At 42.0% G+C, this 23,079-nt stretch overlaps 2 protein-coding genes across 4 annotated transcripts in view; one reads left to right on the top strand and one right to left on the bottom strand.

Annotated features, from left to right (window-relative positions):
* Window positions 1–3,600, top strand: part of ATAD2B (ATPase family AAA domain containing 2B) — a 58,897-nt gene extending 55,297 nt beyond the window's left edge. For both annotated transcript variants that reach the window (XM_031066649.1, XM_031066648.1), the window contains exon 27: window positions 254–3,600. In XM_031066649.1, the coding sequence (XP_030922509.1) occupies window positions 254–295 (42 nt within the window). In that variant the 3' untranslated portion in view covers window positions 296–3,600. The remainder of the gene's footprint in view (window positions 1–253) is intronic.
* Window positions 3,601–11,452: 7,852 nt separating this feature from the next.
* KLHL29 (kelch like family member 29) overlaps window positions 11,453–23,079 on the bottom strand; it is a 71,955-nt gene continuing 60,328 nt past the window's right edge. For both annotated transcript variants that reach the window (XM_031066637.1, XM_031066638.1), the window contains one exon: window positions 11,453–13,784. In XM_031066637.1, the coding sequence (XP_030922497.1) occupies window positions 13,601–13,784 (184 nt within the window). In that variant the 3' untranslated portion in view covers window positions 11,453–13,600. The remainder of the gene's footprint in view (window positions 13,785–23,079) is intronic.

The raw sequence follows: 23,079 nt of genomic DNA, 5'->3' as shown, positions 1-23,079 counted from the left end.
GTGACCCTAATAAGCCTTGATTTTTCTCATGGACTGTCATTGTAGAGGGCTTTTCTGTATTAATGCTTCTTTAATGAGCTCCCTCTTTTATCGTATTTTGCTAGCAGATAGCAGCTAATAAACAGAAGCGTCTGTTTTCATATATTTATTTGTTTGGATTAAAAAAAGTATCACAGTAAGTATTACTACATAAAGTAACTCTATTCCTGTCTCTCTGTATTTATGAATAGTTAATGGTCTGTGTCTCTTGCAGGAGATGGAAAGAACAGTTCATGTGTTTGAAACATTCCTGTGAACTCGTCAAGATGGGTGGGTTTATCCTCTCAAACTGCTCATGGGAGAGCAGTCCTCTGAGCCATTCAGTTTCCATTTGCACCAAGTATGTGCAGAGCCTTGGTCTTAAGTGCTCTCTCTTTTTGTTTCTGTTGAATTTGGTGCTATTGTCTCAGGTACCTGAAACCAACCAGCCTACAAGAACCAAACGGAACTTCATATAGTTGTATCTGATATAAATAAAGAATACAATGCCACAGCTTGGAGATTTTTGGTGCTACAGAAACTGTTCTCATTCCTGCTCTTGTTCACTCTACATGCATTATCTATGGGGAAACTTCAGGCAAAGTGAAGACCAACACATACAAGAGGACTGGAAAGAGCAGATCTAAGTTGAATATTTTTAAACAGGCAACCTTTTTTTATTTTTTTTTTCCAATTTTTCTCTTCTCTGGGGTTATGGACAATAAAAATCTGTCCTAAAGAAGGCAGTGATGCATTGTGGTAGGAATCTTGAGTAACTGGATGTACAGTAATTTGAAGATGAGGCTCTCTAGAACTGCCTTTAATGTGCCTTTTAGTCAATTGAGAAAGATAAGGCTAAGCAATTTGTTTGGATTATAGCAAATGGCAATGTTAGAAAGCTGTCTGCAGAATGAAGATCTCCAAAAGGATGAATTGTATTCTCTTCATTGGATGGCAGCCAGTATTATGGTTCTATAATGCCTGTCTTACTCTACAGAACTAAACTAAGACACACTGAAAAAGCCACATACTTTACCAAAATGGTGAAATTCCTTTTTCATTGGTATATTTTGTTTTAGAAACAAGTTACACAGTGAAACTCTTCTGTGTTGCTAAAAATGAAGCATTTTCCCACTGTGTCCTTGTTTTCCAGTGCAAGTTCTCTGCGGAAAGCAAGATTAATACTGGCAGGTTTTGTTGGGAAGGTCTGTGTTTGTGATATAGCTTGGACTGTGCAGTGCAGGCAAGAAGACACTATAGTTGGTCAAAGTCCTGGAGCCCAACCTCAGCTGAAAATAAAAACTTCTCTTAGGTTTCACAAGTCGTTCTGTGCAAAGCATTGTTACTGTGGGGAGGACTGGAAGAGAGCCTTTTGAATCCACCTTTGCTAAGAGTTCTCTGGGTCTGAATTGTGTGGTTCAACACCTTTCCTTTCTGGCAGCTGGAGAGAACAGTCTAGGCAGTTTTTATGTTTTATCACATTTAGAACATTACCTGGGCTGGTTTATTTCACACCCACATGGGAAGTGTTCTAGAGCAGTTGGCTGGTGGTGTTGCCATCCTGACCTGTTCATCGTGGCTGTCCCTACGTAGCTGCAGAAGTGTCTGTGCAGAAATATGCAACGCAGTGTGGTTAGTTTTTAATAGACAAAACAGACTACTGCAGAGATCCTGAGCTACCTCAGCTTTTTGTATTTTAGTTACCAACAGTGTTTATGGAGGACTGTAATCACGCTGCTCCCTGTACAAACCCAGGCTTAGGGACTTGTCTCCACCTCTCCGGCTCATCCCAGGGTAGTGCTGCAGAGAGAGAAAACGTGGGCCTTGGGCTACTGCAGTAATCCAAAGTGCTTTGTCCATTGTGGTTAAACATCAGCCTATCTTAGATCTTTTTTCACCCCTGAATGCCACTGTTTTTCTTCATAGGTAATAGCAGGAAAAGGTTTTAAACATTCAGGTACATCTAGTTACACCGAAATGCAACCCATGCAGAAACACTGTATTTTTTAGGTGGGAAAGTGCGATTAAAAACAACAAAAACAAGCAGAAAACACATTTTAAATGAGATTCTTTGATCTCAGATTTGATTATGGGATTTTTTTTCCATGTTTCATTTAGTATTTATTAGCATCATACCTGTTTGAGATATTTATGTGTCTGGTACATTAACAGCATTTTGTATTTTGATGGAAATTGTTACAAACTTTAAGATTTGATTAAATGAAATGTAGCAGATTTTTTGTAGCAAGTTTCTGATAAAAGGGTTTTTTGCAAGTCTCAGGTTCTTGCTGCAGAATTTTTTAAAAATATTTATTCCAGTTTCACTTACTCAAAGAAGTTTTTGTTCAAGTAACAGCAGCACTTGTGGAAGATAAAACTGCATTCATTTTTAAGAAGATAATAAATTTATATAGACTAAAACAGTTGAGAATTTTAGTCACCAGTGAGTGTAAAAAGCAAGTTTAAGCTAATGCCTAGCATTAAAAAAGGTTCTAAAAGGTCAGGTTTCTAAAGGAAAATTTTTACTGTCAGTTGTTGATTGGGAAAAATCATTAAGAGGCAACTTTACTGATTGAGGAGCTGCCATGTTGTTTTAGAGAAATGTAGCTAATATCAGATGTTCTAGTGGACAGCTTACCTAAAATGATATACTCGCCTTCTTAGCCCAAATAACCACATTTCAGTTTTTGTTTTCCTTTACAGATGTCTGGTGGTTATAGAGTTAAAACAGCTGTTAATCTATCCATGTGGTCTAAACTTGTTTACTCTTTGTATGTTTTTAATTTTTTTGCCACATAGCACTGGCAAGAGTTTGTACAAATTGACCTCTCTTCCTTGTTTCTTGTTGTGAAAATTGCAAATAAACTCCTGTGTGAGTCCTTGTCCTGGACTCTATGGAATGTGGCCAGCCAGGAGGAGGAGGAGGAGGTTTCCCTGGGGGCTGGGGGGGCTGTTTTGGAGTGATAGAGTTGCTCTTGGGTGATGACTCTGGAGTTAATTGTATTTGCAAGCTTGAATCTCACCTGTGATTATTTTGTTTTGTTTTGTTTTGTGTCCTCTGTATTGTTACTTGATTTCCTCATATGCCAATGTATTTATAGGATTACTGGGTTTTGTAATATCTTGTCTTCCTTTTTTTTTTTTTTTTTTAAATTAAGTTGGTGAGTCAGCGCTGGTTTAACCTTCAGTCTCGTGAATGGCAGGTCCTGCAGCTGATAGTCTTTTATTTTGTTTTTGTTTTATTTTGTAATCACACCATAAGCTTGAATTTGGGCTTGTACTTGCATCTTTTGTATCTTGTACATTGGGTTATTTAGATATTGGGATGTCCTATTTGGTTTCATTAACGTGTGTCTACTTTGTGGACTAAGTAGACTTCCTTCATCAGCTATGGTATATTTTGGATTCTATAGTTTTATTCAGAATTGTGTTTAAATTGATGTTTTGCATTTTGACTTCATTTTACGTTAGTTTGAAATAAGTTATTTAATTTTTTTGAACTTCTGGAAATTTTGAACATTTTACTGTAATTTGTAATATAACTGCTGTGAAATACTTGAATAAAGATGACAAGAAAACACAGCTTTAGCTCCTTCAAAAATGTATTTAAAAGAAATGGCTGAAAACAGTCTTTTCCTTACTAGACCTCCTTGGTTTTGCAGTTTAGATGTGACACTTTGGGATCTTGCTGTTCAATTATTTTGAGCAGTTTGGTCCAACTTCTGCTTTCAGTGTTTGTCCATTAGAGAAATGGCTTCTGATTAGAGGGTTTTTTTAAAGGAAAGACTCTTTCCTTTCTATTTATTATATTTAGCAAAGTTGTTCTTACAGCTTCAGCTTGTTTGTTTTTTGTTTGTTTATAGATGAACTCTTGAGGTATAGGATATGGAGCACCCCTGGACGTTTCCCTCTTTTCCTTTCTGTGTACCTTAAACTGTAGAGCTCCTGGGCAAAAGAGTAGATGAGGAATTGGGTGGTAGTAACTTCATGTCTGACTCCAATTCCACTTTTATATGCAGCTTTGAAAGCACAATTAGATATAAAATTTAATACCTGTTGTATAATAATGAAGTTGATTGGTGAGAGCCTGGGCTCAGCATGGGCTGGTGTGTTTTCACCTTGCAGGTTCCAGCACCAGCTTGGGTTTGCAGTGTGAATAAAGGAAGTGGAGTGTGAGGTCTTGTGTCTCTCTTTGTCTTTCAGGGGTGGGAATGGCCATGTTAACAGGGAGGAGATTCAGGTCTCATTTCTGACAGTGGCTGACAGTAAAAATAACCAGCTGAAAGAGACAAAATATTTGGGAACTGACAAAAGGATTCTTGTAAAGATACTTAGTGAATTTGGAGTGGTACTTCAAAAGCATGATTTAGTAAGAAATAGTTAGGGTGGGTGTTCCTAAAACCTTTGTAGATGCTTGTGCAACACTCATATTTGTCAAGTGTTCACTGCTTAATGCTGCTTCCTTCTGCTGTTGGTTTCTGCCTTGAATGTAGTTTCGAAATCCAATTTCCCATATTTCCTTAAATTTGCAGTGCTGCACATTTTATGTTTCCTCCTTAAGCTCTTCAGGTAATTTATTTAAATAAATTAAAAATGAGATCCTTTTCTTCTGTATCTTGGGTAGGATTTGGACTTGTAATTTATGGGGTTTTAAGCCAGCACTGCATGTGAATAAATTCTGCAAGGTAAATCAGTAAACTTATGAACTGATTAATGAAGCCAAACACTTAATTTTTTTCCCCTCCTCCTTTTATGCTTCACTTGTGGTCATGTAACTATTATGTAAAAATGAGGGATTATAAACTTTAACACTAATTAATTCAGCCTCATTCCATTTCTAGGTGAGTAATTTTTTTCCAGTGTGATCATTTGTATAGGAAGTATATTTTAGTTGAACCCACTGCCAGTAGATGGTTGTGAAATTCCATTTATTTCAGAATTGCATTTGAGTTACGCTATACTAAGCCTTACTTTTATATCAGGAAAAATCCTTTCCCTTTAAAAGTATGATAAGCAGCTAAGATTTAAAATGGATTCATCACTTCTGGTGGAATGTTAGTGCAAACCTGGCCATTTGCATTGTGATTGGCTGGTCTGGAATGCTGATGTGGAATAATGCTGCTTTCAAGGCTGAGGTGCAAAAGGTGATGTGGAGTTGGGTTCAGAGGCTCCTCACATCCAGTTACAGAGGTGGGGCAGGGGCTGTTCATGCTCCATGTTTGGGGTGTCAGTGATGCAGCCCCCAGGACGTGTTGGCCAACAGATGAAGTGGGATTGGTTCTGCTGTGCTGGACTCCTCTGGTTTGCTGGGTTTGCTTCTGTCCTCCAGAGTATGTGTGAGAAATGTGCAGGTCCCTCAGACTGGGTGCTTCTGGGAGTGCTCACACCATTTTGTCATCCTGGTTTTGTTGTGGACATGAGAAAACCCTTTTGCATCAGTGTAAAATCTGATTTGTGCCATAATCCAGAGATGCTCAACTGTGTCTACAGGAAAGTAGGAGTTTGTGGGAGATGACCTGTCCACTTTGGGACTCTGCCTTGGGAGGAAGGAAAGACTTAAGGTCAAGTTTCAAAAGGACTCTCTTTGAAGTATTTATTCATCAAAGAGAGTGAAAGAATATAGAGGATTGATCTATCCTAGAAAATACATTAAATTTGGACTCAATTAGTTTTCTAAAAAGGAATCTTTCTGCTGTAGAAGGAAAAGAAAATGATGTTTTAGCTAAGAACCTATTTGTGAAAGCCCCAGCTACAGTTTTGTTGTAAAGATCTGGCATTCTCCTGCTGACTTTGTTACACCTTGTAGAATCCCTTCTGTGTGGAGGCTGCCTGGAAGAACAGTGATACCTGATTTTGGGGATAGGAAAGGAAAATTGCTAATATGTTTTAGGTTTCTAATGAACATAATTCCAACATAAGTTTTGAAGTGATGCCCACTGTATTCTCTGTGACATTACAAAAGGTTTAGTGTGATAAAGGAAACGTAACATGGATAGTGGCAAGTTGAATGTGGCTAACATCAGTTTAGTGATAAATTACTGTTTCCTATAGACATTTGAAGTATCATAAATAAAAGCATGTAAGACTACATCTTCATAAAGCATTGGAGATTTAACTGGCATAAAATTAATGTCTCACCTTTATACTGGGGCTAGGCTGCTTCAGAGTCTTGCTCAAAGATCTAAAGCTTGTCCAGCAGGAAAAAAGCTTTTTTTAAAAAGCTTCCTTTTCACAAGATTCAGAGGACAGCCACGAAAGCACAAGCTGAGCGTAAATTTTGCACTGTTAATCTTGTCAATACATGAGAATAAATTGTGGAAATGGAAATGAGCTGACATCCAGTGATGATTTAAATGTTCAGCAATTTGTTAACCAAAATTTGGGTTTATTCACAAGGAATAATGCCAGCAGAAAACACTGGTTTGTGGAATTGGATGCTGTGGCACGTATGATTTAATCTCCTGCATGCCCAGAGCAGGGCCTGCTGACATCTGAATGGCTCAACAGTGTTTTGGGGAAGGCATTTAGTCTGCAGAGTACATCTGCCCTGCTCTCTGAACTTTTCATGGAGTAGTTAAAACTTGTGGGTAGAAACATGCGCCTCATTCCTCATTTGTTTTGGCCCAGCTTCACCTTCCCAGCTCTGATTCTTGTCATCTCTTGGTGTTTTAGACTATTCATACCTGTTTCTCCCCCCCATGAAGACACTAATGCACTGTGATCAAGTAGCCTCTCCATCTTCTTTTTGCTGAAGAACAAGGTTTTTATGGCTCTCACTGCATTTTCTCCAGCCTTTAAGTCAATTTTGTGGCTTTATTCTGCAGTAGGTCAATTTTTCAACATCTTCTAAAACATTTGTTCACAGAAGAAATTGATGTGATATTCCAGCATAGGTCCCACCAGTGCCATTTATAGAGGGGAAAATCACTGATTCCTATTCCCTGTCCCCCTTTTTGCACATCGAAAGATCAATTTAGGCCTTTTATACCATGAAATTGGGCTGGGTACACTTGTTGTTTGACTCTTCTCAGACTTGCAACTTTTCATGATGCAGTTCTCACCCTGAATGTCAGTGTTCCCCGTTCCCACCTCTCTGAGGTCCTGCTTAGCTTTATGAAAAGTAGTTTTACGGGTCCCAGGCAGCCAGAGGAGCCAGCACCATATGTATTACTTGTTCAGGCCTCATTATCTTTCCCTTGGCTAATCTCCTTTTCCACAGGTCTGTGACTTGTGATTTATGTCAGCATTTTCCTTCAAGAACTTTGGGAGAAGAGGATTCCCCCATTAGAAACACTCTGATAGTACCAAATTGAGAATTACTTGAGCAGATTGGATATTCCTCAATTAATCTGCCTTTTCTTAGCCCATTTAATATTTGCTGTCTGAATACTGTACCATGAGGAAGTTGAAGTGTTTTGTCATATGCTGTTGAAAATCTATTACCTTATCAATCAAATGTGTAATCCTGTCAGAGAATGAGATCAGCTTTGTGTGATACAGCCAATTTTCTAGAAAATCATTGTATTTCTTCTTACCCATTTGATTCATGATCACTTTAGTTAGATATCATCTTTCCATTTTTACTTGGGCTTGATGTCAGGTGAATGCCCTGTAATTACCCAGTCATTTCACTTGCCCTTTGATAACTGTCACATTATTGGCACTCTCTGAAATACCCCCATGTTATTAAAAATTAATGTCAGCAGGGCAGAGACTTCTGGGTTTTCTGGAGATGGTTGAGTGTTAGGTTACCTCTGGAATTTAAAAACCGCTTATCCAGTTGGGAAAGTCTCATATTCTCTCCAGGTAGTGAACAGTCTGCATGTATTGGGATACCTCTTGCCAAGCAATAAACAGAAATATGGGCCATTCCCAAGCTGCCACATTTCCACTCTTAATTTTCCCCAGAAAGGCTATGTGTGGCTTTTTTATGATAGAATCAGAGAATGTTAGAGGTTGGAAGGGACCTTAAAGATCATCTAGTCCCAGTCCCCTGCCATGGGCAGAGACACGTCCCACTAGACCAGGTTGCTCAAGGCCTTATCAAACCTGCCTTTGAACACTGCCAGAGTTGGGGCATCCTGTACCAGTGTCTCACCACCCTCACAGGAAAGAATTTCTTCCTGATATCTAACCTAAATCTCCCTTCTTTCAACAGTTCCTGTCAAAGAGTGCCTCTCTGGATTCCCTCTAGGCCCCCTTCAGTTACTTGTAACCTTCTCCGGGCTCAACAGCCTCAGCTTTCTCGGCCTGAAATGTTCCAATACATAAACAGGGAACTTGCAGAAAAGCTGGGCCTAAATTGAAATGGGTAAAAATTGAAATTGATGAACAAGTAATGGAGCACTGCATTCACTGGACATAGAAATATATAACTTACTAAAAGGTTATCCCTTTTAATGGAAATAGCTACCAAAATTCCAGTGGGTTTGGCAGTGTAGGCTTGCTTTATGAGGGCTGATTATTGTTTCTGTGGTAGAAGGACAGTGATTCTGGTGGAGCATTAGGCTTAGGATACTCTTAAGGGCATTTGGTTTGTCCCCTTCCCTGTGCAATTCCCTGATCCTTATTTGGATGCTGTCCACCAGCACAGGGACATTGCATCAGAAATTAGAGACTGCTGAAGTTCCCAAGATGTGGAAGAGAGATTGGCTCATTTCTATGTGCAAGACCTAGTTTTTTATTAACATGTGTTGTTTTTAATGAGGTGAGAAGCTGATGCTTCTGTAAAAAGCATCACAGGTGAACTTAGGTAGGTGTCTGCTCTTTAGCCACAAAAACGTAGGAAAAAGTCACTGATACTGGACAATAGCAAAGGTTTGATATTGCATTTTCCAGTATGAATCTTGCTGTGTAAGATCTGGGGTATGTATGAATTCCAAAGGAAGAAAAAACATTGCTCAAAACCAGCAGATTATGAAATTAAAAGCAAGAAGCCTTTCAAACCTTTATTGTACAACCCATCACTAATGAAAAATGCAGAAGCAGATACGGCTTGATGGCACCACTGGAGCTTCCTTCTCCCAGGTAGTAACTGAGCCAAAACACTTAATTCTGTGTGTAAAGCTGCTGCCAACTGAAGTAGAATTTGTTTAGATAAAGGAAATTGGAATTTATTACTCTGTGAGAAATCTGCTGGCTAAACAGGACTTCCTGAAAGTAGTGTATGTTATCAAAAGAAAAAACACTCGTGACCAGCAAAGGGAGAGATGTTTTCACGGTAGTCTGCCACTCTGGTTTTTGTTTTCAGGCTTCCAGAGCTCGGCTGAGGAGCCCACAATGTCAGCTCTTGCTCTCATGAATCCTAACCTCAGTGAGTGTTTAATCATGCCTCAAACAGCTTGGCTTTTTGGAGAAAAAACAGTGTTTCTGCTCTGGTATTGCTGTCCAGCTCAGTGTAATGAGTGATGGGAACACCATGACTGGGATGCATCCATCTGCTTCCCTCCAGACCATTTTCGTTCTGGCCTTTTCTGCAGTCTAAAGTTATCAACCCAGAACACTCACTGATGATGGGAACTTAGTGCTGCCTTCCTGTACGTGCAGGCATCTCTACCTCAGCTAAAAGCAGGCTTCAGCTCCTGTTTTTGAGCTGACTTAAAATGGGAAAGAAGTCATTAAGGGGTGATCTTAAGGGTCTCATCCAATTTAAAAAGCTTATATTAGCATGACAAAGTTAAAAATGTCCAAGTAGATACAGAGTCAGTGTCTTCTTACAGACCTGGCACAGGTCTGCCAGCTGCTGACTGCATGTACTGTGTGTAGTTTTAGTTGATATTACATTACACCACGTCACGTTTTTTCAGTGGGGACAGAGCAGCAGTGTGGTTCTGAGACCATACCCTTGCACTAGAAACTGCAGAGGAAAGCTTTGGGATCCACTCCCTTTTTCCCAGACAAATCCTTCACGAGAAGCCGGGAGGGTGGTCGAGTACCTGGAGCCACTTGTGCCAGTTCCATCTCTGCTGATTGAACAGATCAGTGCTGGTGGAGCTGTGTGGGAGCAGCTGCTCTCCTGGCTAATCCCTGCAGCTGCAGAGCGTGGGGCTCGGGCTGGCTCGCTTTGTCTGCACCCCTCTTAGGGCAAGCTGGAGTGTACCCAGAGCTCTTAATTAGCTGCTGCACTTACACTGTGCTAAGCTCAGCCTTAACACCTACCAGCAGTTAATTGGGTGGGGTTGCTGAGGTTTTATTAGTACAGTGTGTTTGCTGCTAGATGAAACAACGGGAGAAGGGGGATGACTTGTGTAAATTGTCAGGGGTGGGTGATTACCTGAACACAGTGAGCAGCCCCTTTGGAGATCACTCTCCTTCCCAGGTGGGCCAGGGGAGGGTCACACCAGCGAACCAAAGAGGCTGTTGGGCCAGCCTGTACCCCTGAATTTCTTAAAGCTTTTAAGAAGAAAAACCTCTGAGCAGATACGTGCATGATTCATTTGGCATAAGCACTCAGCCAACTTCCCAGAAGGGTACTAAAATAATTTCCACATACAAGTAAAGTAAATAGGCTGTGTCTTGTTCATCCTACCAAGTATTATTGACTAGTGCTGAGTAAGAGATCCGTGCAGAGCCTTGATGAAAGGTTGGCAACTCACCCCACTTGGTCTGGATTATTGCAGCATGGTTTTGTAATACTGAATTGCAAGGCTTTTAGTAATCTTCACAGGCTGTTCAACCTCAGCCACTAAGCCTAAACTAAAATGTTTAAAAACTGCAGTTCACGCTCTTAAATACTCCGTAAGAACTGGAGACAATTTCAATAAATGTTAGGCTCTTTCTGTTAATGTGCAGAACAGAAATTACCTACTCAGATCCGGCTGAAATGTTCCACTGTGGTGGTATTTGAGACTAGTTATATTTGGCTCATCTTTGTTCCAGATCCAGTTTTACAACTACCAGATGACACCCTAATGAAACATCAAAGAAGCCATGAACAGTTGCATGGAATTGCTCTCTGAACGACGCATCCAGTGAGGTACAGAGCTCCCACACTGGATATGAAGGAATTTTGACCATAGGGCAAATGCAGCTTTCATCTTTTAGATATTGCAGCAGCAGTGCAGCACAAATTTTTGCTTTCATTAAAAAAAATAAAGAAGCTGTTTATCAGGGGTTTTCTTCAAGATTGTTTCCTAAACTATCTTGAGCCCTTCTGTTCTTTACTTAATAGTACATTTGGGAAAACAGATGAACAAAAAACCAGTCCTTCTGAATAGAATCTAAAATTACTTCTAAGAGATTTTTTCTGAAATGAGAATGAAAGCACTTTGGAAGCTTCTGAGTGTTTATCAGCAATAAATTTTTGGATTTGCAAGAGAAACTAGATGGAATGAATACATTTTCACCCCTGGCTGGGTTGAAACATGAAGTCCCCATTTGTGCAGTGTTTTTCCTTGATCAATCATGACAAAATTAATCCAATCTGGATGCTGAATCTAGATCTATAAATATATTTATTATAATATAACAAGAACTTAACAGTAAACATAAACTATATACAATACCATTACAGATAACCCTGTTTTTAATATTATTCACAGAAATAGCCAGTTTTGTTCCAGTGTGAGAAATGAAGAAATAAGCTAAATTGAAAATGTCGAATGTGTTTCAGTCTTGTTGACAGGTAGCACCTCCTTTGGAGGTAGACACACACCAACACTAAAATTAGTCCTGCCCCAGGCAGTTAGAAACTTGTGCTCCAATCTTTAGGTTCACACTTGCACCCTGTTTGACATAAATACTTTAAATGACATACTAGTATATAATTTTGTTGTGCTTATTATTTTTCTTTTCTTTAAAGAATAAATAAAACAACTGCATAACAAAGGCTGGAACCTCACTGTCAAAATGAGAGGCTTGAGTCACCCTACAGCTTGACTCAGCTGACTCGAGCACATTTTCTTTAAATACTGCAAGATATAAATGTCTTTGTTTTTTTTTTAATTTTATTTTATAAATGGTTATTAATAAAATAAGATGATTAGCTAAACATCTGCATTGATTTCCCCAAAGCTGTAGGCAGACCTCCCTTCATATAAAAAGGCTACTGTATTTGGTATGAAATTCACCTAGATATTGAATGCAAGATCTCACCCACACCCTGTACAGGACTCTGCTTGAATTACTGGTATGGCATTTGGGATTTGAGTCTGCAAAGGCAAGTATGGCAGCTTTTTTCCCTCTACTTGGAAGGAAACCAGACAATCCTTAGCTTGGGGTTACTTTCTACTGCTGAATTTTAAGATTCTTTCCCCTGTCCCCTCCATGTTACCCAGTCCATCTCCCATTTGTTCCTTTTATGTATAAATTTATAAAGAATCTCCACATCACAATGCTCTCTGGATAGACAATATTTTAATATATATAAAAATATAACCCCTGTGCTGTGCATATACGTACAACTCTACATAGTAATAATTTGAAGTCTCTTACACTGGGCTTAAGTCTATGCATTTTTCTACCATGGGCTTTAAACTCAAGTGTTTAAAATCTGTAAAGAAGAAGTATAAGGCTTCCACACCTAAGGAAGGAACTTGAAAAATAAAGTAAAATAAAAAACTTCTCAGCCTTTACATAAAAGATAGTGGCGTGTATCCCGACGTAAGGAATTTTGGTTGAGAGCCAAAACTGAGTGCGCAGCCACAGGAGGCATCTTCTGTGTTTGATGAGCACGTGGCAAACCCACACTATGCTGTGCATTTTACTGTGATTCCAGCCAGAAGTGAAGAGTGGGTTTATCAGGAGAATGCCTCTGGAATCCAAGCTGTTTCCATTTTGCACTGAGGGAATTCACTGCCAAGTGCATCAGCAGAAACCCAGAGGAAAAGGTTTAGAAGCCTCCCACCTCCCACCATGGGCACAGCCACATGTGTCCACACGAGAATCACCAGGAGCAGAAACTCATCCAGCCCAACAGACCTTTTGTTTTCATCATTTTACATGGAATTTATTACCAATGGCTATTCTTCTTCTCCCTAGTCCTCACCTCACCCTGCTTTTGGGCTCTTCTCTAGAGAACTGAAATATTTGTTTGATCTGATGGAAGACTGACATCAACATAAGCCATCTGTCACACAAAATTTCTCTCAGTCACTGCTATTGAAAAGCATGTATTAGAAACGAATGTAGGAATCAAAGTGGTAAGGACACTTTGACCTTTCAAATAGACTGATGCCTAAAGTGTAATCGTAAAACTAATCTGCATGAATATTTCAAGAACCAAGCTTGAGCTCTAAAGTAAAATGCAGATTATTTTTTTCCTCTCTTCCCCAGCTTAAAAAATATGAGAAATTCTATTGCACCTGGGTTGACCAAAAGCCGATGTCCAGAACAAGTGCCACTATAACATCTAGTGACACCCTTGCATTATTAAGTAACAATATCTTACATAGCACGGAGCTCTCTGCTCCTGGTTCACCAAAAGGTGAGGATGATTTTTCTACATTCAATGTAGACACTATTCAAGACTTTAGAGCAATATGTTCACTGGCTGGCTTTGCTGCTTTTGTTCCTTAAGTAACAGTATTCTTCTTGCCTGCCTTCAGCAGGTACAAACAGTTCTCCACCCAACTCCTGGGGAACATCAGCCGCTCTGAATGTACTTCTTGATTGCTACGCAGCCGTGTCGGAAAACGGGGCAGGGCATATTTGGTAGAAGTGTCCATGTGTTTGTTTTAGGGTCGTAGGCTTCCATGTTTCCCAGGGCAGGTCCTTCACTGCTGACAATCCCACCAGTAGCATAGATTTTTCCATCCAGAACCACAGCACTGTGTTTTTTAAAAAAAGAAAAAGTTAGAGTTAGTTGTCTTACTGAGCAATTTTCTTTCTAGGCTTAAAACAAACCCAGTCTTTTATAACAATGGGTAAACAATGAATACACCTTTTGTTCTTATCTGTATAAAGCTGTGTGGGCATTTCTCTTCTCTCTCCCTTTCTCTCCCCAAAATTAATCCTTTTTGTGTTCCTGCCAGGTAGGTAACTGTTGTCTCTAATGTAAACAACAGATAAAAGTCCAAGTAAGATCTTTCTCCAGCCCACACCTGGGATCTGCAGCAAAAGTGGCAGGGTGCTGTGTCCTTGTAATACTTTGCACATGCAAAACCAATCCAATTTGGGGTTCCTACCACCTCAGCTGGACTAAGGTCTTTGTTCAAGTTACTTCTTTAATTGTTAATGAATGCCACAAAATGGGGAGTAAAAAATCTTCAAGTGTGTTCTGTTTCTTCAGCCCCTTCCATGGTTGTGTCCTGGCATGGGGTCCTGGAGATCCTGCTGGCTTTGTCCTTGTGCACCCCAGTATTGTCCATGGGAAAGAGGATCTGGTGCACACAGATCTGATGGCCGGGGCTGTGTGGCTGAGGGAATGACAAAAGATCTTACTGCTTTCCTAAAGTGAAAGTGTTTGACTTCAGATACCTCATGTAAATCAGGAATAATGGGGCTGGACTAATCCCATGGTCCATAGGCTCCTGGTAAGAGAGAAGGTGCACAGGTGTGGAAGGTATTTGAAAGAAAAACTGTCCCTTGGTCTCATCTCTTCCTCTTCCTTCCACTTTATGCCTTGGCCTCTTGAGCAGTGGTGCACGCAGCAGGACACTGCTTTGGGCTGATGAAGATGGGGCTGGGCTCCCATGTGTGCATTTGGGAATGTCAGAGCATGGCAGAGGCCTCTGGGGGGGAAAAGCCAATGCAGGGCCATGCCACCTTCACACTGCGTGGGGGGAACCCAAAACTGGGGCTGTCTGCTTTTCATCTGCCAGGAAGCCCAAATTTGCCTTCCAAATTTAAAGATGTTAATGTGGATGGGATTGGCAGTGGTTTTTCTGGTGGCTGGGTCCATTTGGAGAGCAGCTGATGAATGATTATGTTGGGAAGAAAAGGGAGACTCGGAGAGTATGTACCTGGCAAAGGATAGCAGGGAGAACAAGAGGGGGAGAAGAGAAACTAATTGCAACCAAGAAGGTGGCCTAGATCTAACAAGGTGGAAAAGTTTAGTGAACTTCTAGTCTTGGTAAAAACAAAGTAATTTTGTCTGGCTAATTTTGAAGTACTGGGAAGAGGAAAGATAAAAAGTGATAAAGGCAAAAGCCAGAGAGTGCTGGAAGACACAGGATGAACTGAGACTAAAATGGCACTGACAATGCCACGTGCTTCTGAAGAACACAAGACTCTGATGTCCTTGTGGAGAAGCAGAGCCTGAGGTTAAAAATAAACTCACAATGACAACAGTGAGGACTCAAATAAGCCTAGTCCCTGGGTACTGCCAGGAAATAGGAAATAATGAGAATCTTGTCAAAATAACTGTTAATCTGAAAGGAGGAGGAAGGAGAGGGAGACTTGAAACATTTGATTAGAGCCTATCCACAAATCAGCAGGGCTGGATGATGCATAGCCCAGGCTCCTGAGGGAGTTTGCTAATGAACTTACTGAACCACGGGTAATTATTTTTCAAACGTCAGGGAGAAACAGGGAAGAATAAGGACTTGTGTAAAGCAAGTGACATCCTGAAAGATGGCTTTGAAAGAGAAGGAGCTCACCTCCAAAGGAGCCAGAGCTGGTGGCAGAGAGGCCCTGCCTGGCAGGAACTCCTGCCAAGGCTCAGTCTCTATGCCCAGGAGGAGGCAGAGGTGGCAGGACCAGCCGACCCAGTAAATCAGAGAAATGCACTAATTAAACAACAGTTTTGGACTTAGGATATTTGCTGAGGGGTGGAAAGCCCATCTCTGGACAGGAAAGAGTCACTCTTTAGGCAGGCTGGGAATTTCAGCTTGCAAAATGTGGCCTGAGGAGGGGGAAGGATTTCCCCACCCCAGATTCCTGATGTGGTGGAGGGGCTGTTGAAATGAGAGTTGAGAGATGAGGCTCTTGGGCAGTGGTTGCTGGTTTTGTTTGACTTTTTTTTTCTTTTTTTTTTTTCTGGATTGTGAAGCTGAAGAAGATGAAAGCTAATTTGGTTGGGATATGATTTTTGGGGTGTGGAAGAAGGTCTAATGTCAGAGATGGACTGTGGTACAAAGCAACTCTGCTGCCTTGGTTCTCTAATGAAATGCTGACTACTAATTAAAACAGTACTCCTACACAGTGCTTCATGCAAAAAAGGAAATAAAAATTAAATGGGTTATCAGTTTTGTTGGGTTAAGTGGGAAAAACAAAACAACTCCAAAAGATCCCCAAAAAATATTTGTCTGAAGAACTATCAATAATGGGCAATTGAAACAAGTATTAGTGTGGAGCACGGAGACTGGGGCTGGTTCCATCAGTGCTGATGATCAAGGTCTGCTGTCCATCAATGGCCTTAGTTTTGATTTCCTGGTGTGGACATGCTGGTGTAGATGGCAGCACCTCACACCAATACAGAGAGGATCTCAGTCCTCAGTCACCACTGATGTACAAGGCTGGTCCACCACCCTGCTCATTAACTGATGAAATTCCTCTGCATGGAGTCATTACCAGAGGGAAGACTCTACAGGTGACCATAGGAGCGGGAGCCAAGCAGGCACCAGCCCCTCCTTGCTGGCTCTGTGCTGCTCAGCTGAAACCTGGCCCTAAGTGCTGGTGTTCCCTCAGGCATCTCATGTTAGGTCACTAAACAGGGACGTGGGTGCTTTACAAATTCTTGCGTCGCATCTTAGCCACCCACATTCCTTCCAGTGAAATCATCTCTGTGACATGTTTAGTAGGAGCTACCCTTAGCCAGAGCTGCTGCCAGTGCAGAGCAGCTGAACAGCCAAGGAAACCTTTTCAAAATGACTTGGGTCTGGGCTCCTCCCCAGCCCATGCTCTGGATTTGGGCTTACAGCGAGTGGGCAAGTGCTGCCCTTGTTCTCTGGAACCTGGGCTGCAGCCCTGGAAAGAATTCCTGCCCAGCTCAATCCTGTACCTTCCCATCATGGTGCTAATACAGTGGGGAAGAACTGGATGCTGAATTCCACCCTCTGGAAGACTGTATGAATTTTAAATGGTGATTAGAGCAACTTCTGCTCCCTCTGTATGCAATTCCCATAGATAAGACTGGCATAATGCTTGTGAGTCATGCCTGAGGTTAAGCAAAGCACTGAGCTGCTCCTGCCATGAAGAAATAGTTCTGAGCCCACAGTGGGTCCTCATGAACAGGGAACTTTAGAGATACTCAGCCATCTCTGGGGCTAAAGTGGCAGGTAGATGCTTAAGATAATTAGGAATTTAATCCTAAATTGCTGCTACTTTGTAGTATTAGGACAATCACTGCTAATTTCTGGGACCTGAGAGAACAGAAAACTCAAGTGGGCTCTAAAACCTTAAGAAAAGTGAATGGAAAGGAGTATGCTCATTGCTCTTTCTTCTTTACTGTGACAGTATTTCGTTTCTCCCCTCCCCCCCATCCCATCAGCTGTAAAAACATCGTTACCAAGGCTGACATACAAAGAAAGAATTAATTACAATAATTAGGATGTGAGTTTATTGCTTGGTGCCATTAATCCAGAGAGATAAAATGATTACAGGCTGTCAGACCCTGGGAAGGAAGGAAGGAAGGAAGGAAGCTCTGTGCCAGAGAGCCTTGCTTCAGGGACACAAACCCCGATGGCTTTGGGGCAGTGACTTCCCTGGCTGGGGAGCAGCCAGACCTCCACCTCTCCAGCAGAACACCTGGGGAGAAGGTAATGGGCATCCAAATCCAGATCACTTCAGCCACTCCTTCCAAAAATATGAGTTACAGCAAATTATTACCATGCAGGCTAATGAACGACCCAGCTTTATACTCTGCAGGTAATTACTGCTGTTCACTAGAGAGGCTTCTCCTGCCCTGTGACTGATTCTCCTGAGGTGCCTGGGCATCCTTCATTTCCCAAGCAATGTCAGAGGATCATGCTGCAACTGTCCCCTGACACTGCCATGGGTGGTCTGATCCATCTGCTGACCTCCATGAAGCTCTGGATCACACTCCCAGGAAAATCCCAGTGAGGCTGAGGTGTGCCAAGGGCTGGTGGGGACCTCACTGGTGTGCTTGTTTAATCTAAACACCCTTTACATCTCTTCCTTGCCTATCCACCTTTCAGTCCTTGCCCAGGCTGATCAAGTGGCAGAGAAAGTCCCTCTCTGATAGCTCTCTTGATGGACAAACTGAATCACTGAACCAAAAAATCCAAGAACAGCACAGGTAGGAAGGGACCTTGAAAGATCATCTGCTCCAGCCTTTGTCAGAAAGGGGCACCAGATGAGATTTTCTTGCATCTTGTCCAATCACATCCTGAAAACCTTTGATGATGGGAACTCCACCACATCCCTGGGGAGGTTATTCCAGTGAATGACTGATCTCACTGTAAGGAATTCTTGCATCATGATGAAGCCTCTCTTTGTGCAGCTTTTACCTCTTGCCCCATTGTCTTCTCCCTGTGGCTCCTTGTCAATAGGGAGCTTCCATCCTCCTTGTGGCTGCTCTTTTAGTGCTGGAATACTCTGTGAGGGTCCCCTGAGCCATCTCTTTCCAGGGAGAAAAGACTTTCAGTCTTCCCTCATCAGGCAGGCTCTCTAGCCCTTTGAACATCCTCAAAACCCTCCTCTGGACCCTCTCCAGTCTTTCTGTGTCTTTTCTTAACTGTGTGCTCCTGACAAGACCTGAGTAGAGTGAGAAGATGGAAGTCTCCTGATGGGCAGTAAGATTTGGAAGGAGAAGATCACTGTCTTTTTTTCTCTGTGTTTGAGAGGTGAATGCCTGGGTGCTCTTGCTCCAGCACTTATCTCTCTCAATGACATGCCGGACATATCATCAAGCAGTGGGACTACAAGAAATGTTAATTTTATTACTTCTTTAAAATTTCCTGCTCAGTCCTAAATATCACATCAGCCTCATGAGGAAATGTTGACACATAATTGTTAAAAATTCTGTCTTTTAACTCTCAGGGTTGCAAAACATTTGAAATGGCTGAATTAGTGTATTGTTTTGACTGCCTGCAGCTTAGTATCTACTGAAGCCTCAAACAGTGTTCTTCTCCCTCCTCATTTCTGGCTATGCATGCAGAAGCACACATTTATTTCAAGCAGTTCCATGAAATTTATTGAGTATTATCAGATAGGTCGACACAGGATCTGCTTAAAAGAAGGAAAAAAAAAAAAGATGCCTGCATTTATTAGTGGATGAATTTCCTTCCTGACCTAATATTTCAGGAGGGCTTTACTGGAGGTGGAACTGAATGATGCTGATGGGATTTTTGTGCAGGGACAGGAGCTGGACTTGATGATCCTTGTGCATATCTTCCAACTGAGGATATTCTGTAATTCCAGGATGCTCATCGACTGGATGGAGCTGGTGTTAGGATCAGGGAAGCCTCCAGGGTCCCAGCTCCTGCAGGGTGTGGCTCTGGGCAGTGCCAGGCAGAGCTGCAAGTGCCCCTTGAGCTTTCTGTTAAACCTGGGACCTTTCTGAGACACCTGCACGGTGGTTTGAGGCACTGGAGCAAAAGGCATTGCTGGCCCTGTGTCTGTGGGTGGTGGCAGTCAGGGAGCCAAGGCACTGTCCCCTGCTTGGTGGCTGTCCCTGCTTAGTGGCAGTGCTGACAGCCCCCAGTGCTGGCAGCCAGGGTGTTGTGTCGCATAGGGCTCAAGCTCGGGTGGCCGTGTCACGCTGCCAGAAGTGTCATCTTTACAAGGAGATGGATAAATGAGGGTCCAGATTAGTCATGGTCAATTAGGAGGATATCATACCCCTTCCTGGAGCAGGATTATTAGCGTGGGTGTTCTGGCCAAGCTCCAGTTATATTGTCCCCTAGTCCATGAGCACTTTCCCTTGCTAATGATCCAAAGCCATCATGTGGCACTGTTACTTGTTCCTGAAATCCAGCAGTGTTTTACTCCACAGTCCACAGCATATCAGTAATGGCCTGAGTGCTCTGTCTGTATCAGTTATGCTTTAATGCCCACCACAATCCTTCATGTCATCAGCTCCTACAGAAATTACTGCCTGGTAAGTTAGTCTGGTGCAGCAGTTCTCACTGCTGTCTGTGGAGCAGAGCCCCACACCTATGTCGCCTTCCAGATAGGCTGGAAGATTTTGGTTTTCCCTTCTGGACTACAGCTCCAGCTGCAAATGCTGTTGGCTGAACACACCAACCTTGCTGCCTGTAGGTGCGGGAAGCCCATGGCCATTGAGGAATGTTCCATAATAGTTCCATAATAGTTGCACCTGGGAACATCCATCCAAACAAGCTGTGCTCCAATCCCTTCTAGTGCCTGGAGTTACCATGAGCTTTGCAAGGCAGAAAGGAGCCAGCCTGGGGAGGCTGTAGCTGATGCCTGGCAGGTCATTACAGGAAGCACCATGCTTTGCTGTTCAAAAACAAGTCCTTACTTAAAAAGAAGAAGTGGGGGTGGGCGGTGTGTATATGTGTAAAATAATCCCCACACTGACCCTGGTTTTGCGCTGTTCAGCCTGAGTCAAAGTTTTATTAAAGATTTCCATTCAGCAGAACCATCTAATAAATCTTACTGGTTAGCAGTCAGAGGAGGAGGAAGAAAATGCTTTTCTGGTGTCTGTTGGGAATTGCTGGTACTAAATTAGCTTCTCTGGAATTACTGCTGGCACCACCATGCTGCCGCTGTTGCCCCGTGGAGGCTCTCTGTAGCACAAGCCTGTTTGCACGCTGCCTGCATTCTAAGCAAGCAGAATATGGAATTTTTAATCATGCACAGGAATGCATTTGGTATTCTTTTCACTTGTGGAAAAATAAACCCTTGAAGGGCACTGCAGGAAGGGAGAACTCCCACCTGCAAAGCCATGCTGAAGGGGAGGGATATCTGCAAGTCTTTTTGGAGGGAGGTGTCTGGCAGAGCAAGATGTCATCATCTCATCCTGGCTTTTCATTCCTGTTGGCTGCTGTCCACCATCTCAAGATCCTGCAAATAAACAGGGGCTGCCAAACTGAGAAAGGGTGTGTGGCAAAAAGCTCATGCTTGCCTGATGTTTGGGAAATGTCAAATACTTCCCTCACCTGTTGCGTGGAAGGTGTTCAACCTCTCAGTGAATTTTAAAATGCTTCAGGCCTATCATAGCTCTTTTCCCATTTAGTGCCATCTTTCAAAGGGTTAATTCTACATCAGCATGAATTTCTTATTGACTTCCATCAGGCTGGGCTTAATCTGAAAATGATCCTCAATTTGCTCTTCTGTTGATTGTGAGCTGGAGAACTGAACCATTTATTTTTCATTTTTCATTAAAAGTAATTTAACTTGATATTAAAACCATTTGAATGGACCTTTAATTTTTCACAGGCAGGGAATGTCACACACATTTCTTTTCCCTCTGCTTGAGGCTATCATGCTCCCTCATGACTAACATGTAGAAACAAAGCAGATAAAAACAAAAGTGATGCGGTCAAGATTTTTCCCAGCAAATTCAGTATTGAGTGATTCCTGGTGAGAGGAGATCAATAGCATGCAGTTAATTTTTAAGTTGTTTATGTTGCTGCTTTTAAACCATGCTTTTTGTGATCCATGCTAATGAGTGGAATGAGGAATTTATAGATTCACAGGCTAAGGTCAGAAGGGACCTCTGTGCCTAGTTAATCTGAGCTTGTGTATACGCAGGCCATGGACATTTCCCCAGGCAGCATCTCTCCTGGAAATGTATCTAATCTCCTCTTAAAAACAGCGAGTGTTGGTGAGTTCACCCCCTCCCTTGCTGCTTCTCTGTTTAATTATCCTTGCTGTTGGAAAAGTGCTTCACTTATGAGATGTGTAACTTGACTTTCCATTCCAGCCCTTGTGACCTGCTACGCCTTTGTCTGCGAGACTGAAAGCTTCTCCATTTGCTCCCAGTGATCAAGACACCTCTCAGCCTTTCTTTGATAAACTCCTCGAGTTTCATGTCAAAGGTTTGATTTGCAATCTGGGGTCATTTTGGCAGCTTCCCTTTGAACTTCTGCTGGTATTTCCACATGTTGATGCAGGACCCAGGACTCGTCTCCCAGCACTGTATACAGCAGCACTCACTCTACCCAGCTTCAGTTTGTTTTCATTTTGGTGCTGGGGCATGTTTTATATCCCCAATATTGCAGTGACCTTTTATCCAGAGCACTGTGATGCAAGCTCATGTTGTGCTGCTCTGAGTGATCTCATTTATGTCCTCCTCTGAGAGCCTGGCTTTCTAAGGCAGCAGGGCTGCTATGAGTGTGCATAGAGTGTGCATAGTGTGTGCTTGCTCTGTGTCTTACTTGTATTTAAAATACCACTGCTGGCTTGAGACAGTTCAACAGAGATATTCAGGGAACTGATAAAATAGCTCCTTCTGTAATATTTTGTACCCAGTAAGTGTTAAGCCCCCTGCAGTCTTATCAGGAGAGATTTTCTATTACCTGGATTATTGATAGATGTATTAAATAGCATTGGAGAAGAAGAAGTGCTTGCTACCAGTGGTCTTGCTGAATGATACCTTCTCATTAACAACTACACTTTGAGATCTGTCAGTGAAGCAGATTTAATCTCTCTACCATGTGCCTTGTTAATTCCATATAATGCCAGCCAAATACCTTGGAGAAATTGCAGTATATTACAGCATCAAAGTTGTATTTAGCAGCCAGGCATGCTGTATTACAAACCAAAACAAAGAACCAGGCTTCCCAACACCTCTGGTGGACTTGGCAGTGTCAGGTTCATGGCTGGATTTGAGGACCTTAGAGGTCTTTTCAAATCTAAATGAGTCTGTGATAATAGGGTGGTTTAACAAGCTTCATTTTCTAGAAAAGTGCATTGATTGATCTTCATTATTTTATTAGCATCTAGTTATTTGTTGATGAAATCCCAAATTAACCACTCTGGTATTTTGCAGAGGACCAACATGAGGCTAAGTGAGACCACTTACCTTGATGCTGGCACTTTGCAAAATTAATTGCTGCACTGAAATTCTCCTTTTCACCTTTTGACAGTACAGAAACACTCTGGCAGTGCCCTGATCCATCCTCAACTTGAAAAGTTATTAAAAATCAACATTAGTGGTTCAATCAGCTTCTCAATGAAGTCTCTAAAGACATCTGTGTCTAAGACAGCTGCATTGCTGGATCTGAGAATAAAATTTCAGAGTTCCCATCTTTC

This window comes from Geospiza fortis, unplaced genomic scaffold (genome assembly GCF_000277835.1).
Source record: "Geospiza fortis unplaced genomic scaffold, GeoFor_1.0 scaffold98, whole genome shotgun sequence".
NCBI classification, from domain to species: domain Eukaryota; kingdom Metazoa; phylum Chordata; class Aves; order Passeriformes; family Thraupidae; genus Geospiza; species Geospiza fortis.
This window is presented reverse-complemented; position numbering and strand designations above follow the sequence as displayed.